Here is a 16,101-nt window from a genome sequence, read left to right on the forward strand (position 1 = left end):
ATTTGTTTAATATATATCAGAGAAGGAAAGATATAATACAAAGCCCAAAAGCTCAAAAGGAAAAACAAATGTGACTATGTAACACATTTAAAACTTCAGTTTGGCAAGAAGTAGAAGACAAGGAAAAAGTTTAAATATTTAAAAATGCAATAATAAATAATACAAATACAACACTAGTAAGAATATTTGCAATAGTTATCTGAGATGAAGAACTAATATTCTTTTTTTAACATTCTTAATATACAGATAAATTTTTTAAAGTGTAAACTATCCAAACAATGAAAAAAAAAGGCAAAATAAATGAGCAAGCATTTTATAGAAAAAGAAATTTAAATAACCAACGAACATATGAAAAGATGTTTAACCTCATAAGTGAAGAAATATAAAATTTAAAATATAATTGTTTACCTATCAGAATAACCACGGTCAAATGTTGGGGTATGAGCAGTTTTTACAAGAGTGTTGAGGAAGCGGCCAATCATGCATTTTTTGTGGGAGTTTATATTTTTGGAGACAACTTGGCAATAGCTATCAGAATGTAACCCTATTACCCTTTATCCTTCTGTTTACGATGGCAAAATAGTGAAGCAACCTAAGCACCCAACAACTGTGCCCTGGTAAGATAAACTGTCTTACACTGACTAATAGAACCTGCCACAGCTGTTAAGAAGAATGAGATAACGTATAAGAATATACGAATTAAAAATACTCTGGGGACTAAGAGGTACAAACTACTATGTATAAAGTAGATAAGCAAGGAAGAGAAATTGTATCGCACAGGGAAATACAGTCATTATTTTATAATAACTTTAAGTGGAGTATAATTTATGAAAATGGATCACTATGCAGTACCCCTGAAACTAATATAATATTGTAAGTCAACTATACTTCAATATAAAAAATATATAACTTCAACATATCTCCAAGATATGTTAGTAAATGGAAGAAAACCAACTATAAAGCAATATATAACATATTATCTTTTGTGTAAAATTATTTATAATTGTATGAACCTGCTTATGTTCATAACAGAAATAATTAGTAGTGGATACAAGAAGCCATCAATATGGTACCTTTGGCAAGGATAATAAGAGGTAGGGGAAGCGTTCTATAAAAAATAAATTTTTTTAATTTTATTTAAAAAAAAAGACTTTTTATATTGCTTTAATTTTCCTGTACGTGCATTATGAACATACAGTTGTCCCTCAGTTGTTCCAGGGACAGTCCTCATCCCCAAACCCGACAGATACCAAAATCTACAAACAATCAAGTCCTTTATTTAAAATCGTAGAGTAATTGCATATAATCTATTCACATCCTCCCATATACTTTAAATTATCTCTAGATTACTTATGAAACCTAATACAATGTAAATAGTTGCCAGGTATGTGGCAAATTCAAGTTTTGCTCTTTGGAACTTTCTGGAAATTTTAAAAAATATTTTCAATCTGAGGTGAGTTGAATTTGCCAGTGCACAACCCACAGATATGAAGGGCTGACTGTAAAATATTAATTATATATTTTATTTCAATACATTATCTGGGCAATGAGATTATGGCCTGTTTGTGTTTTCTTCATTATCAGTTTCTGTTTGTTTGGTAAATATATATTTTTTAAATGTACAAGAGCAAACTAAAAGAAACAAATAATGCATATACTTTTTAGCTTAGAAAGTGTATTTCCAAGTGTTTATCCTTCGGAAACACCTTCCTAAGTGCAAAAAGTGAGACACAGACTTAGCCACATCAGTAGGGATCCTACTAAAAAATTACTAGTACATCCACACCATTGCATACAGGCTCCCACTTAAAGGTAAGACAACATGAAACGATATGGGTGATGTCCAAGATATATTGTTAAATGAAAAACTAAACAAAAACAAGTTATAGAATTATATATTTAATATGATCCTGTCCATTTAAACAGAAAGTCAATAATGTATTAAAACACAGACAAAACCAAATAGAGATAAACCCACACACTTGCACATGCATATAGCAGATTTCTAAAAAGCATACACAAGAAGCTGCTAACAGTTGTTACCTCTGGGAGTGAAAATGGTGAGGGGACTTTTCACTTTTTTTTAATACCTTTCTAAAACATAAGACTTCATTACCATGATCATATATTATTTTTTAATAAAAAGTTACCCCTAGTTGTTTGCAAAAGGAGAGATTTGGCCCTTGAAGCGTGTGCATTCTGCTTCCCGTAGGTAGGAGGCAAGATCAGATTACTTTTTCTGTCTCTCCCGGCTCTCTGAGTTATACTTCTGACTCATCAATGCCTGGACAGTCTCTGAAATGAATGTCATTATGTAAGGATTAAATCTGAAATTTTATGGTTCAGAGAGGCTTGAGCCTCACAGTCCCTTCGCCCTGAAGCAGGTGAGAATTGAGGCTCAGAGGAGTGATAATGACTGTCCGTCAGCTAGAGGAGAATGGTCCAGCCAGGCCTAGTCTCACTCAATACACTTCCCAGTGTAACCGCATCATTGATGCTCTCAGTAAGCACAGAAAGCCGATCAATGCTTTCACCAGAATAGAAAACCAGGCAATTTATAAAAGTGAGTAAGGAGACTTTAACAAAGTTATTTATGAGAAGCCCAGCATGTGAGATTAAAGATTACAGATGTTCCAGGCCTGATAGGGAAACACAGTGGCCACTCCCAGTCGTGACCCCTTCATCGTCGAGGAAGATTGATGAGAAGTGAAAACATTCTCTATTCTATGTGTAGATGGGCTGAGCAGTTCTTTTATTCTTCTTCATGGTCCCTAGCCGTCTTCCCTATAAGTTAAAGGAAACGGAATTTTAATATCAGCTGGGTAGGTTAGAAAACTGGACTTTCTGTGTGTTCAGTTGAAGAAGAAAAGCTTCTTAGGGGCTTGTCTTGCTCACCTTTGTTCCCCATCCTCCGTCCCCCTATCGGGGCAGTCACAGAGCCCTGACGTTGGAAAGCACTTAGTAATTATATTGTGTTGGCTTAGACTGAATTGATTCAAGAAAGATTTTAGCTTCTGCCTCTCATTAAATTTGACTTGAGGGATTTTTTTTTCCCCTCTCAGCAGAGTTTTGTGCTTCTTTTTCAAATGCTCTGTTTCTCTTTTGGCCTGGGTCCCAAAATGGGAGTTAGTAAGAGCAACATAAACTCCCGGAATTCTCTATCTCATTTTGTTACAATTCATTCTGGGATCATACGTAAGAAATGGGGCAGTCGAGTTTATTTTGGAACAAGGCTCAGAGCTGTCTAACCAGGCTCAGGATGACAGGTTGAGGCATAGAACCAAAAGGGGGGATTTGGCAGGCAGCCAGCCCCATTCCACACACTGTCCCCCAGAATCTCATATGAATATATTATTCTGTCAGCACATACTTGTCTACATATATTACATGTGTCTTTCTTTATTATCCCATTTTCCTTCTAATTTTGAAGGCTCCTACCTATCCCAGAAACCCACAAAACTCATAGAAGCATATTAAATGCACACACTAACATCTTAGTGGATTTGGGTGGACAAAACTTTCAACCCACTCAGACCATGGCACAAATGCCCTGGGTAGAATTTCACATCTCTGCTAACTAAAGTTATCAACAGCGTGAAATCTGATAAGTTAGCATTCCAATGCCTGGGTAGGACATGAAGGGTTTTGAGGCAGGTAACATCATCTTAAACAGCCTCTCTGGGGAAATTTTTCCCTCTGTCTACCTGGGTTGGGAAGATCCCCTGGAGTAGGAAATGACAACCTGCTCTAGTGATCTATCCTGGAAAATACGGTGGACAGAGGAGCCTGGCGGGCTACTGTCCATGGGGTTGCAAAGAGTCAGACACGACTGAGCAACTGGGCACACATCAGAATAACATGCCTTACGAAGTACCAAAATTCTCTGGCTTCCTCTCTTTCAGGTGAACGGCATTGACCTTCGTGGAGCATCCCATGAACAGGCTGCTGCAGCACTGAAGGGGGCTGGACAGACGGTGACGATCATAGCACAATATCAACCTGAAGGTCAGTGAGAACTCAAACTTAGACTGTTCTGATTCGTTTCTGTGTGAATGGGTGACCACATTTCTGATCACTGATATTAACTAGTTGCTACCGACACGATTTTTATAAACAATCTATGGTGAAAAATCGGTGGTTCATGTCCAAAGAACATGAGGTTTTGTTACTCTTAATCTTCCAAGGAAAAAAATCTAATAGTTATAAAGGCCTGTTTGCAAATACAAATTCAAACAAATAACAACTAGCATCAACTTTATTTCATTTACAGTCTTACCTGGTATACACTTTTGGTCAGCAATGGATACTGTAAAAACAATTAAGATTTAGGAAGCAAGGGGAGAGATCTTATCTATAGAAATAGACCATGATCAGTAGACCATTTTCTCTCCTGTGGCAATGACTTATTTTTATGAACACTAACATGGTTTTTGGATGTCCTTGTTGTGGAATTTTATTTTATTTTATTTTATTTTTGCCTTTTCTGCCATACTTCCCCTTGTTTTGGAATACATCACTATAAACCCTGAGACTTGGTGAGATATCTTGAGTTGAATTAGCCAACTAAGACTTGATAAAATATTCTAAATTGGATTAGCAAACCCTGTTTTTTTTTAATTTGTTTCAACATCTGTTTCTGTGATCAGAATGAGGCTCAGTGAGACAATTGGGATGTTACCCATTGTGGAGTTGATTTCCTAGCAAATTACCAAACATATATATATATATATATATATATATATATAAATTTCACTTTTGTTAAGGAAATATAGTTACATATATCACTGTGGACTAGACTTTGTACAGAAAAACAGAGGAATATGGTTCTGTCTTCAAGAAACGTAGTTAGCTGTTTTTGGTTCATGTGGCTAGCAGAGAGGAGAATTTAACAGGTGAATGTGAAAGTACAAGGCGCATTCAAGAAAGAGCCTTTGTGCATGTGGGTATGAAGAGGCTTATTTGGCCTTTTCAAATGATTATTTCTTAGCATCAGTTTTTCTATTGATGTTTGGAAGAGGTTTGTGTCTTTCCTGCGAATCTTAGATTTTACCATTAATGGTGGCCAACCACATGTTTTACAAGAGAATAAAGAAAACTGCCATTATGCATTTCGATACGTTACTTTCACTTTGCCTGACTTTTAGAATTTGCAGTTAAGTTATACTGCCCCCGCCCCAAAAAGAGCGTATCGATTGCTTTCTTCTATTGGCCTAGCACAGATATGGCCAGAGAGCCACCTGGGAAGAGGGGATTTGTGTTTGTCAAAGATGGAAGACAACACCACCAAGGAAACGTGTTCTTTTTAGACAGTTTTGAGAAGTTTTTCTACTTCTTAAAATTTAGTAGATATGTCTTCTAATAGGAATAAAGCTTCCCTGATAGCTCGGAGGTTAAAGCGTCTGACTCCAATGTGGGAGACCTGGGTTCGATCCCTGGGTCGGGAAGATCCCCTGGAGAAGGAAATGGCAACCCACTCCAGTATTCTTGCCTGGAGAATCCCATGGACGGAGGAGCCTGGTAGGCTACAGTCCACGGGGTCGCAAAGAGTTGGACACGACTGAGCGACTTCGCCTACCTTAATAGGAATAAACAACTCCAAAGTAAAACAGCTCCACTGTACAACAGAAAATGAAAAGATCTGGGTTAACACAACTTGATGAACAAATTCTACTTCACATAGATTAAGAGCTTGTTCGTGAGATTCTTCATTTTACTGATAGCTGTTTTCTTTGTCTCAAACCGTATGATCTGACACAAGACATAAATATCCGTGAAAATTTTCATCTCAATTCTTCAGATTGATAAAACGGTCCAAACTATAGTTACACCAATTAGAAACTCTTGATGGTGAAGACGGTCATTCAAATAACCTTGAACAGAATGATTCCAAGCTTTAAAAGTTACAGTAAAGAATAAGCATGTCCTAGTTCTATCAGCATAAATCTTCATCCTAAGCTTCCTTACAGCTTTGTTTCCTTTAAGCAATAAACTCACTTCGGATACTGTGCTGTACTTTATCAAGATGCCTGTTCAAAACATGTCCTATAAATCACATAAATCGATTTTTAAAGTGCTTCTGAAGAAATCTGCAAATAACAGCAAGAAGCTTAGTATTTCAAAATGCCAAAGTACAAATCGAATTCACAGAATGACTTGCCTATTTTAATAGTCTAACTGCATTCTAATTTGTCACGGCTTTAAATCAGTTGGAAATGTGGTAATGCAACAATAAGCAATCATTTTTTCTCCCTTTGCAAATTTAATGGGTAACTGAACCTTAATTTAACTATTTTTTGAAATGGAAAACTGACTGGATTGTTGTTCAGGTCAGTTAGGGACATCTAAATTATACAACATATTTAAGAAATAACTGAAAAGAAGAATATGCCATGAGATTCCATTAAGAAATTCTCACCAAGTCCCCTTCATTTGCATCAGTATTGCTGGTGTCCATCCTAAGACTGATTTTATTGACATCTCTTGTGATACAGTCAAGAATCAGGCTTTCAGGGAATATGTTTTTCACTTACATTCAAATCATTTTATCAGGAAAATTCTAGATGCCTTGCTAAATATTAGTAGATATTCAGAAAATTCCACTTTTACCCACATCCCGGTTCTTTGTTTTTAAGGAAATTTTTTTATTATCTTATTCAGGAGAAAAAAAAAAAAACTTAGATACATTTAATAGAGATCAGTTCCTGATGACAGATGACTAAAGCTGCATTATCATGGTACCATCTCTGAGAATTATGGGATGTCACAGGAGTAAACCTGCAGGAGCCAGAACAGCACAAGAGTGCTTCACGAAAACGGGAAAATGGAAACAGACTTTGAGAAAATGGGTGGAAGTTCTATTCCAGAGGGCAGGGAGAAAAAATACCCACCTATGACTGTGAGATCAAAGTGTTGCAGACACCAAAACCTGTATTTTGTTTGTAGATAAATTTTTCAGTACTGTATAATGGGTATTTCTTCCAAGTTGTTGAACTAATGAAGAAAAGTGTGCCCTTCTTCAGTACTTGAGTTTTCACTTAATAGTAATTGAAGGTTGAAGGGATTCATCTTTACCACTTTTATTTTTTCATTTTTGCTTCAAAGCAGAAAATGTGCTAAACAAGTGTGTTATGCAAAATATAAAACCATTTCCAACTGCGTATTTCATAGTACTTAGCACAGTTTTTGAAATAATGATAAATAACTTATAATTATCATAACATAATAATAAATGTCTTCCTTGGCAAGTTTCACTGCACGGGTAAGGCCCAAGTTGTTATACTTACTTTTGCTTAAAATGAGCTTGGTCCCAGTTGTGTGAATTACTCTATCCATCGTCAATATTATGTAATGTCTAGTTCTAGGTGGTAGAATTAAAGCCAAATTTAAAGAGTCACATACAACATTTTCTTCCGGTGGTATATGACTGTGATTCGTTTCTACCAACTTTCTTTTTATCCAATTTGTATCACATGCTTGCTTTGAAATTAGCATGTATTACCTTAATAATAATAATCCTTTTTTTAAAAGGGTCACGTATCTGATACTTCAGAAAAAATTTTACTTAAGCAATATGAGAAATTAATTCTCATAAAAATTTGTTACCTATATACAATTAACGAAATTACTCCAACATTACTTGGAAAAAAAGAAACATAATGCCCCCTACCACCCTACACACATACAGACACGCACACACATTTCCTTACCCTTCTCATCTTCCTCATTGCTTTCAAAATCACCATGCTGAACGATATCACCCCAAGATGCCTGTACCCAACTCCTCGCCCTTGACAATATGATCCCAGCCAATCTCCATGCCCTCTTCCCCCACTACCACTGACCAGCATCATCCTTTTTCTGTCCATCATCCTGTCCCTCTGCTTCATGGGACTGCTCCATGTCCCTGACCTAGGTCCTGAACTGTAATGTTTATGGGCCTTTGCTCCGGCGGGTTTCTCTGCCTGGAATTTCCTTTTCTCCTCTCCAACCGATAGTATTCCTGCTCATCTTGAAGGCCCTCAGATGCCAGTTCCACTACAAAGCCATCTTTAGTCTGGTGAATCAATGTTTATTTCTCTGAGCTTTTGTTGATTTTCTCTTTCTCTGAGTTCCCTAGACTTACATTCAGACACCTGGTATGTCCCTTGCGGAATTTGCATGTTCCTCCACTCAAAGGAGCTTCTGGAGGGCAAGGAACCTTCTCCCACTCATTGTATCTCCCATGTTAATATGCTCAATATGAATTTGACTATGCTTTATTAAAGAGTTATCAAATGTGTCTCCACTTGTTTTAGAAGTATAATATATCTTTAGTGTGTTGGAAAATATTAATAACAGATGTTTAAGAAATACTTCCAGAGTGAATATTGAATGAATTTCCTATGGCTTTTGATATGATGCAGCAATGGTAAATGAATCCTTAGGTTGGACATTTCGTGTTGATGCTGTTTTTAGGTGGTGCTTTTTGTTAGCAACCCGAGTGGATAAACTCCCTTTATCCTGTACTGCAGAAAATCTACATCTGTTGGTCTATAATATAGAACAAAAAAAAGATAATTAAAGCGCTCACATTTTTTAGAGCTTGGTAACACAACTTTAATACCACTGATGAATAAAAGAGGCATTGATTACAACCTAATTATACATTTGTCATAAAGAGTCTAATATAGCATTCCCCTGGGTCAGATTGGGGCAAACCTTTATAGCATTTATTGCCTTCCTGCTGATATAATAGCACCTATCTTTAGTGTGAGGTTACTGACTGAGGTTCAAATAATAAACCACCAGATATTCACTAGGAGAATCAAATGAATATAAATTGTTGGATAAAGCCGAAAGTGGAGACAATTAATTGCTAAGCTCTTCCCATGAAAGCCACCAATATCCCCTTGTCTTTAATTTGGCTATTCAGAGCATTGCTGGGGACATTACAAGGGCTTCAGAACAGCCTGAAAGGAAGGAGGAAGTCAATGGTGGTGCCGACCAGTGAGCAGGGACTTCAGGAGCCAGTAGCCTGGTTTCCTCAACCTTTTATTCTTGAACAGGATCATCTGAGCTCCTAAAGGAAAATCCCAAAGAACAGAGTTGATTATTGCCTGGACACTCATAAATGTGGTCTGGTTTATGGGACTGTGGCAGAGTGGCCATATTCATTCAGTTAATAGATTTTTTTTTTTTTTTTTGCTGAACACTTACTGTGCCTCAGTCAACATTCTTGGAAAATGATATATCAGTGAACCAAAGTGGCCTTTTCACATAAATATAAAATTTTTCAGAAGCTGATAAGTAGTATAAATAAATAGAAAGAAGAGTAAGGCTGATAGTGACAGAGAAATATATGGTGGGCAGGGAAGGTCTTCTTGCTATTAAGGTATTACAGCAGAGACTAAAAGAAGTGATGAAATGAGCCATGTAGGAAGCTGCGGGAAGAGAGGAGTTATTTTTGAGTCTTGGTCTACCAAATATGACCTGTGAACCAGCAGCGTAGATAGAAACGGAGAGCTTGTTAGGAAGGCACAGTCTTGAGTCGCAACCCAAGCTAACTAAATCAGAATCTGCGTTTTATCAAGATCCACAGGTTATTAGTGTACATACACTAAGCTTTGAGAAGCACTGCTCTAGAATACCTGGAGACTCTGCAAAAATTGCCACTTGACACTATTGGGAGGCACTCCTACCAGGAGTACTGGGCAAGGCCACATAAGGAGACATCACAAGGTGTGGTTTCTGACATGCGTCCCTCAATGGTCGGTCATATCTCAGTAGTTTTACTAGAAACAGAGCAAGCTTCAGGGGGTGTAAGAAGTTCATGTGTCACCTCTATTTTGCCTATCCTTCCCTTCCAAATACAGATTATCAACCTAGTTTCTGAATCTTGCTAGAACTCCTCCGCCAGTGGCACAGTGAACCTGTTCAGACTTCATTCTCTTGCCTCGTGGCCTCTCCTGCAAGTGAGTTAAAGAAGCACTGAGTCGGGAAAAGGGAAGATTGAATCCCATCCTGATGGCTTGGTGAACCATATTCAGCCATCACTGTAAATTTTCTTTGAGTAACTTACTATTTAAAAAATAGAAATTAATTTAAAGAATCTTTTTTACTTCTTTTAAATTATGTAGCTCATGCAGGGTGGGGCAGGGAAGTATATATTCTTTTTTAGCATGAAGTGAAACTCTGATCTTCAAAGTAACCACTCTGAATTAAGTCATCAAGCTTAAACCAGAATTGGAGACTATAGTGCATTTCTCTGTAGGATCAAACATATGATGAAAACTTGAAATTAATAGGCAATTTAACCTTGGAGGACTATCGGCAACTTCTACACGTTAAGGCTCTCAGAAAGGAGAGTATTTGCAACATTCAAGAAGCTTACTTGCAGTGTAAGCTACATTTCTTTATTTAAACCCGTGTCTATGTAGATTTATGCATATGAATGAGCAGCTGTGGCATATCAAAATATTTTCTCAGTGCAAATAACTGCATCTTAAATGCCCAGGCAAGATTCATAAGGTCCAGCTGTGGGTCTTGATCAGCAATTGCACCAGCATCATTAGGAAAAATTCCAGATGAGCTTTAGAGTGAAAATTACCGTGCGGGATTCTTGACTTCAACGAGGCCAGTATTCTGATACCAGCCCTAACTCCAGCTGTGTGACCTTGTGGTAGTTATTCATCTTTATCTCAGTTTTCTTACCTACAAAAAGGAAAAGTTAGGATGGGTAAGGTATTTATCAGAATAACTCTCCAGTTAGGACATTCTAGATCTTTTTTTAATGACCTTGGGTGATATAGAAGCATAAATTCCATTACTTGAACATTTTGTCACTAACATAAACCTTTTTCCTTTACATTTTTTGCATGATTTAAGAAGAAATGAATGCACAGTCTAGCTAACTTGATGCATTCTGTGTGGTTTAACCAGAATCCTTGAGAAACAGAAATAAAGAGTTGGAGGAATCCTTTAGTACTATCTTGTCCAGTTTCTTCGTTTCACAGGTAGGGGAGCTGAAGCTTAGCCTCTAGATAAGAATATCATAAAAGCTGTCATAGCTACTAAGGCTGAGCAGCTAGTAAATTCCTTAATTCTTTTAATCTCTATAATAGCTCATGAGGACAGATGGCTTAATAGTCCAAGAAATCATCCGATAAGCCATTATGATCAAAAGGACATAAAGGAATTTAAAAAAAATTATCATGGCATCTCAGGGATTTCTCATGTACACAACTTTCCTTTCCTTTCTAGTTTACTGTTGATAATTGCCATTGTTCATGTATCACAGTTAAATTATATGTGTATATGTGTGTGTGTGCATGTGTGTTAAAAGTATAAACAATTATTGTTAATTTAAAAAATAACCACCAATTTGGAAATATTGATAGTTCAATAGATAGATCAACTATATTATGATTTTTCTCTTTCTCATCCTAAATTCTTCCTGGAGCTCCCTTTATCCGTCCATCCATCTTTCCATCATTAATCAGTTCATCTTTAGTGATAGTCTGTTGCCGTATATCCGATTTCTCCAAGTATGTTACATGAAATCTGTTTTAGTTAATCTGGTTGGTATGTTCTAATTTTTACCAAAATATTAGGAAATAAAACTTTATATGACTCTAGAATCTGTGCTTCTTAGCCATGTCTTTCCCTTCTACTCTTTCTCATATACATATACATCCACTAATGGATACTACCACCTCCTGCAAGTGGAAATCTCCCAGGATGTTTCCTCAATGCATCCTTTTTCTAGCCTTCTCCTAGTTGCTTTTGTTTTCTCCTCAGCCTTCATCTAACACATAGGACTATAAAATATGACCAAAAAGATGATTCCTGGAAATTGAGTCTACAGATTCACTAGAAGGTTCTCTCCAGATACTTTAATGATTAGCAATGCTGAATCCCTCTCTCTTGTTCATACCCCAGTTTGGACCTAGAGAAATGTAATGACGACAAAGGGAGATACCATTTCCTACTCTTAAAAAACCCTCTTGACCTCATTCTCTATCCTGGGAATACAATATCCCAAAATCATTTCAAAGGGATTAAAAATATTTACAAAGATAATTATATGTCATGCCTACTCCCACTGCATCATCCCTCTTCCCATCTCCATAGCAACTCTCATTCCATACTTAAATATGTCAATCCTTGTATATATTATCTATATAATGATTTTATATGATTTTGCGGATCCCTTGGCATCTGGTAACAAAGCATTCACTCCCTAGTACTGAAAGAGACTAAGTATATCCTTCTGCTGGAGACATTTTGACAACCCAGAAACATCTCTAAGATCCTTATTCATCTTTAGAAACATCCAGCTCGAATACATAGAAATGAAGAGTCTTAATCCCATTCTTCAGTATACAAATAATGCAAAGTACACATAGGTCATTGTTAGATAACCCTCCCATTTGCTAAGAAATTTCAGGATGTTAGATAACTGTCTCCCGAGAGATGAAAAGAAGAATATAAACCAAGACAGATGTAAAATACTTACTTACTTAACTCCATCAAAATGAAGAATATAAATCAAAACAGATTTAAAATACCTCCTAACTTAACTCAGTATTCTGGGTTCCCATCTAGTCCACCCCCACATCTTTTGGACTATCCCCTTATTTAAGCCAGTCCTCAAATGTAAAAATACAACTTTCTTCTCCTTTCCCTGACTCTGCAGCCAATACTTTATTGACCACGTTTAAGCCACATCACTCTTCTGAACATTGATTCTCTTGCTTGTTAATTAAGATGGTTAGAGAGATTATTTTAAAGACTCTTTCCAGCTGACATTCTGTAAAAGTTAGTTTATTGTGTCTTCTAATTGAAACTTGTCATCTAAGAATAATAATTACAAGCAGGTAATTTCTAAATGTTCTCTTATTCCACATATTTTAAAACATGGATATTCTGCTTTCATCCATTTGTGGGAAGGGGAAAGATCTGTATCTATGGAAATTTCCCTTTCTGTGTTTAATAGGATTTGAACCCTCCAAGAATATTTTAAGTGTAATTCAAGTGGAAGCGCTTACTGCTTGTGGGGGTTTCAAGATGAACAACTTATTGTACATAGTCTCTTTGTTTATAGACTCATTGTAGCCTAAATCTTGCCCACTTAATAAATTACATTGTAATACCAAGCCTACAAACAGATTTATTGAGGTTGAAAGAAAGTAATATGAAAAAAAATCAATTTCAGGAAATCAAGTGCACAGAAAGCTGAAATAGGATGGCTTAAATTCTCAGAATTGCAAGTAATAGCAACTTCAGCATGGAACAAAAACAAGCCTAGGAAATACAAAGTATACATCTTTAATGTGCTCTATAGGTTCCTAATCCAAATAGGATTCCTGGTAGACTCATTGACTAAGTCTGTAGAAGGCAAAAGTATCCAAACTGTGCTTTGGTTCAAAATAATCTTCTCTTATTCCCTCTTTGCGTTTCCTCATATTCATGTTTCCACTGCTAAGGATAATTTGCTTCCTTAATAAAGAACTGCTGATGCATTACAAAAATTAAGGAATAACAAAACAAAAATTCATTCATCCAGTTTTTATTCAGCTAATGTTTATTAAATGCTTCTGATGAGTGACATGTTGCCCTGAATGCTAGAGCTAGAATGATGAGCAAAACAGACATGGCCCTTTCCCTAATGTACCCACAGAGGCCAAGTAAAATCACCCTAGTGATTATATTACTGTTATGTTAGCTTATTATACAAGCTAATAAGGTGGTCACTTTAGAAAAAGAGAAGAACTTGGATCTAGACTCTCAGAGTCTAGAAACTCAAGTATATCCTTAGAGTACAGTGCGTGTGTGCATACTAAGTCACTTCAGTCGTATCTGACTCTTTGTGACCCTGTGGACCATACCCCTCCGGGCTCCTCTATCCATGGGATTCTCAGGCAAGAATCCTGGAGTAAGTTGCCATGCCCTCCTCCCAGGATTTTCCCGACCCAGGATCGAACCCGCCTCTCTTATGTCCCCTGCAATGGCAGAGAATTTCTTGACAGCTAGCACCACCCGGGAAGCCCTAGAGTACACTAAGCCAGATCAAACCCAGACAAGCAAAAAACGAGAGAGAGGGTTAAGAAGGAAGCATCGCCCCCAAATAATATTTTCTTTACTCTCAAGGATGAGTAGGTATGAATTTGTCAAAGCAGCGCGAGGAAGGAGTTCCAAGGAAGAGGAGGGGAAGTTGTGCAAGTCGCCTCTGGGAAGGAGACGGTGGTGCGAGGGAAGGACTGAGAGCAAGCTGGAGAAATGGGAGGAGCTGTGTGCACAAGAGGGTGGAAGCAGGGACGGGGTGGGCACAGGTCACGAAGGCTCTTTCTCCTGGAAACAGCAGTGTTGAAAGGTTTCAAGCTAGAGGTTGGCAGAATCAGATTTGCTTTTCAAAAGGATGAATCTTTTTTTTTTTTTAATCTTTAATTCTTACATGTGTTCCCAAACATGAACCCCCCTCCCACCTCCCTCCCCACAACATCTCTCTGGGTCATCCCCATGCACCAGCCCCAAGCATGCTGCACCCTACGTCAGACATGGACTGGCGATTCAACTCCTACATGACAGTATACATGTTAGAATTCCCATTCTCCCAAATCATCCCACCCTCTCCCCCTCCCTCTGAGTCCAAAAGTCCGTTATACACATCTGTGTCTTTTTTCCTGTCTTGCATACAGGGTCGTCATTGCCATCTTCCTAAATTCCATATATATGTGTTAGTATACTGTATTGGTGTTTTTCTTTCTGGCTTACTTCACTCTGTATAATTGGCTCCAGTTTCATCCATCTCATCAGAACTGATTCAAATGAATTCTTTTTAACGGCTCAAAAGGATGAATCTGGCTGCTGAATAGAGACCAACCAGAGAGCTCGAAGGGGCTGGGGAAGGACCCGTTGAAAAGCATTTACCAAGAGGGTGGGATCAGCTGAAGAATAGGTGGAGAGAACTAGGCAGACTGGGTGTAAAGTAAGTGACAAAACCAACTGACATACATAAGGGCTTACTAAAATACATGAATGCATCCTTTTGTCAAAATATGGCAAAGCATTTTTTTCCTACAATTTGCCTTTTTCACCAAACAATACTTTTTCTATAAGTAGCTATATTTTCTATAAGTAGCTAAAGACATATTTTCTATAAGTAGCTAACTCATTCCATGTTTTTATAGCTGCAAAGAATTCTGCTGTAGAGAGTGTCATGATCTATTTAACCAGTCCCATATTGGCGGGCATTTGAGCATTTTAGCCTTTTGATATCACAGACAATGTAGCAGAGCATATCGTCTACTTCTTTGTCTCAGTTGGCTTAGCAGTGGGAACGCATTTTTGACTGGTTACAAGGCGAGTAAACCCCTCAAGATAAAGCATATTCCGTTCATTGTTATATCCCTGGTCCCTAGCACAGTGCCTAACTCATAGCAGGCATTTAATAAATGTAGACCAAACAAAAAAATTAATGATGCCAGTGAATTAATGTATCTATTTTACAAAAACTGTTCACTTTTAAATTTCAACTAAAGTATAAGAAAATATTGATGAGAGGAAAAGGAAGATGATTGCAAGAAAGAGAATGATTAAAGCTAGCCTATATGGAGCACTCACTATATACGTGTGTGTGTATGTGGGTGTGTGTTCAATCACTCAGTGGTGTCCAAATCTTTGTGACCCCATGGACTGTAGCTCACCAGACTCCTCTGTCCATGAGATTTTCCTGGGAAGAATACTGGAGTGGGTTGCCATTTCCTCCTCCAAGGTATCTTCACCATCCAGGGATCGAACCCACGTCTCCTACACTTCCTGCATTACAGGCGGATTCTTTACCATTGAGCCACTGAGGAAACCAGAAATCTCTGTATATGTTAACTTATTTAAACTTCTCAAGAACCTATGAGATCAGTTCTATCACCTTTTCCATTTACTCCTTTACAACTGAGGAAGCAGAAACCCAGAAAGCATGAGTGGTTCTCCCAAGGTCAGACAGCTAACCAGTAGAGTAAAACCAAGGTTAAGTCTCAGTCAGAAAGTCCAGAGCAACCACTGCACTAGACTGCTTGTCACAGGAGAGAGGAAGAGGAGCCAGATTCACATGGTGACAAGAGGGTT

The 16,101-nt window shown here is 37.5% G+C and overlaps 1 protein-coding gene across 20 annotated transcripts in view; it reads left to right on the forward strand.

The window, feature by feature from the left end:
* Window positions 1-16,101, forward strand: part of DLG2 (discs large MAGUK scaffold protein 2) — a 2,364,981-nt gene that overhangs the window by 2,010,226 nt on the left and 338,654 nt on the right. For all 20 annotated transcript variants that reach the window (XM_018042817.1, XM_018042821.1, XM_018042823.1 and 17 more), the window contains one exon: window positions 3,903-4,005. In XM_018042817.1, the coding sequence (XP_017898306.1) occupies window positions 3,903-4,005 (103 nt within the window). The remainder of the gene's footprint in view (window positions 1-3,902; window positions 4,006-16,101) is intronic.

The sequence above is a fragment of the Capra hircus genome, chromosome 29 (genome assembly GCF_001704415.2).
Source record: "Capra hircus breed San Clemente chromosome 29, ASM170441v1, whole genome shotgun sequence".
NCBI classification, from domain to species: domain Eukaryota; kingdom Metazoa; phylum Chordata; class Mammalia; order Artiodactyla; family Bovidae; genus Capra; species Capra hircus.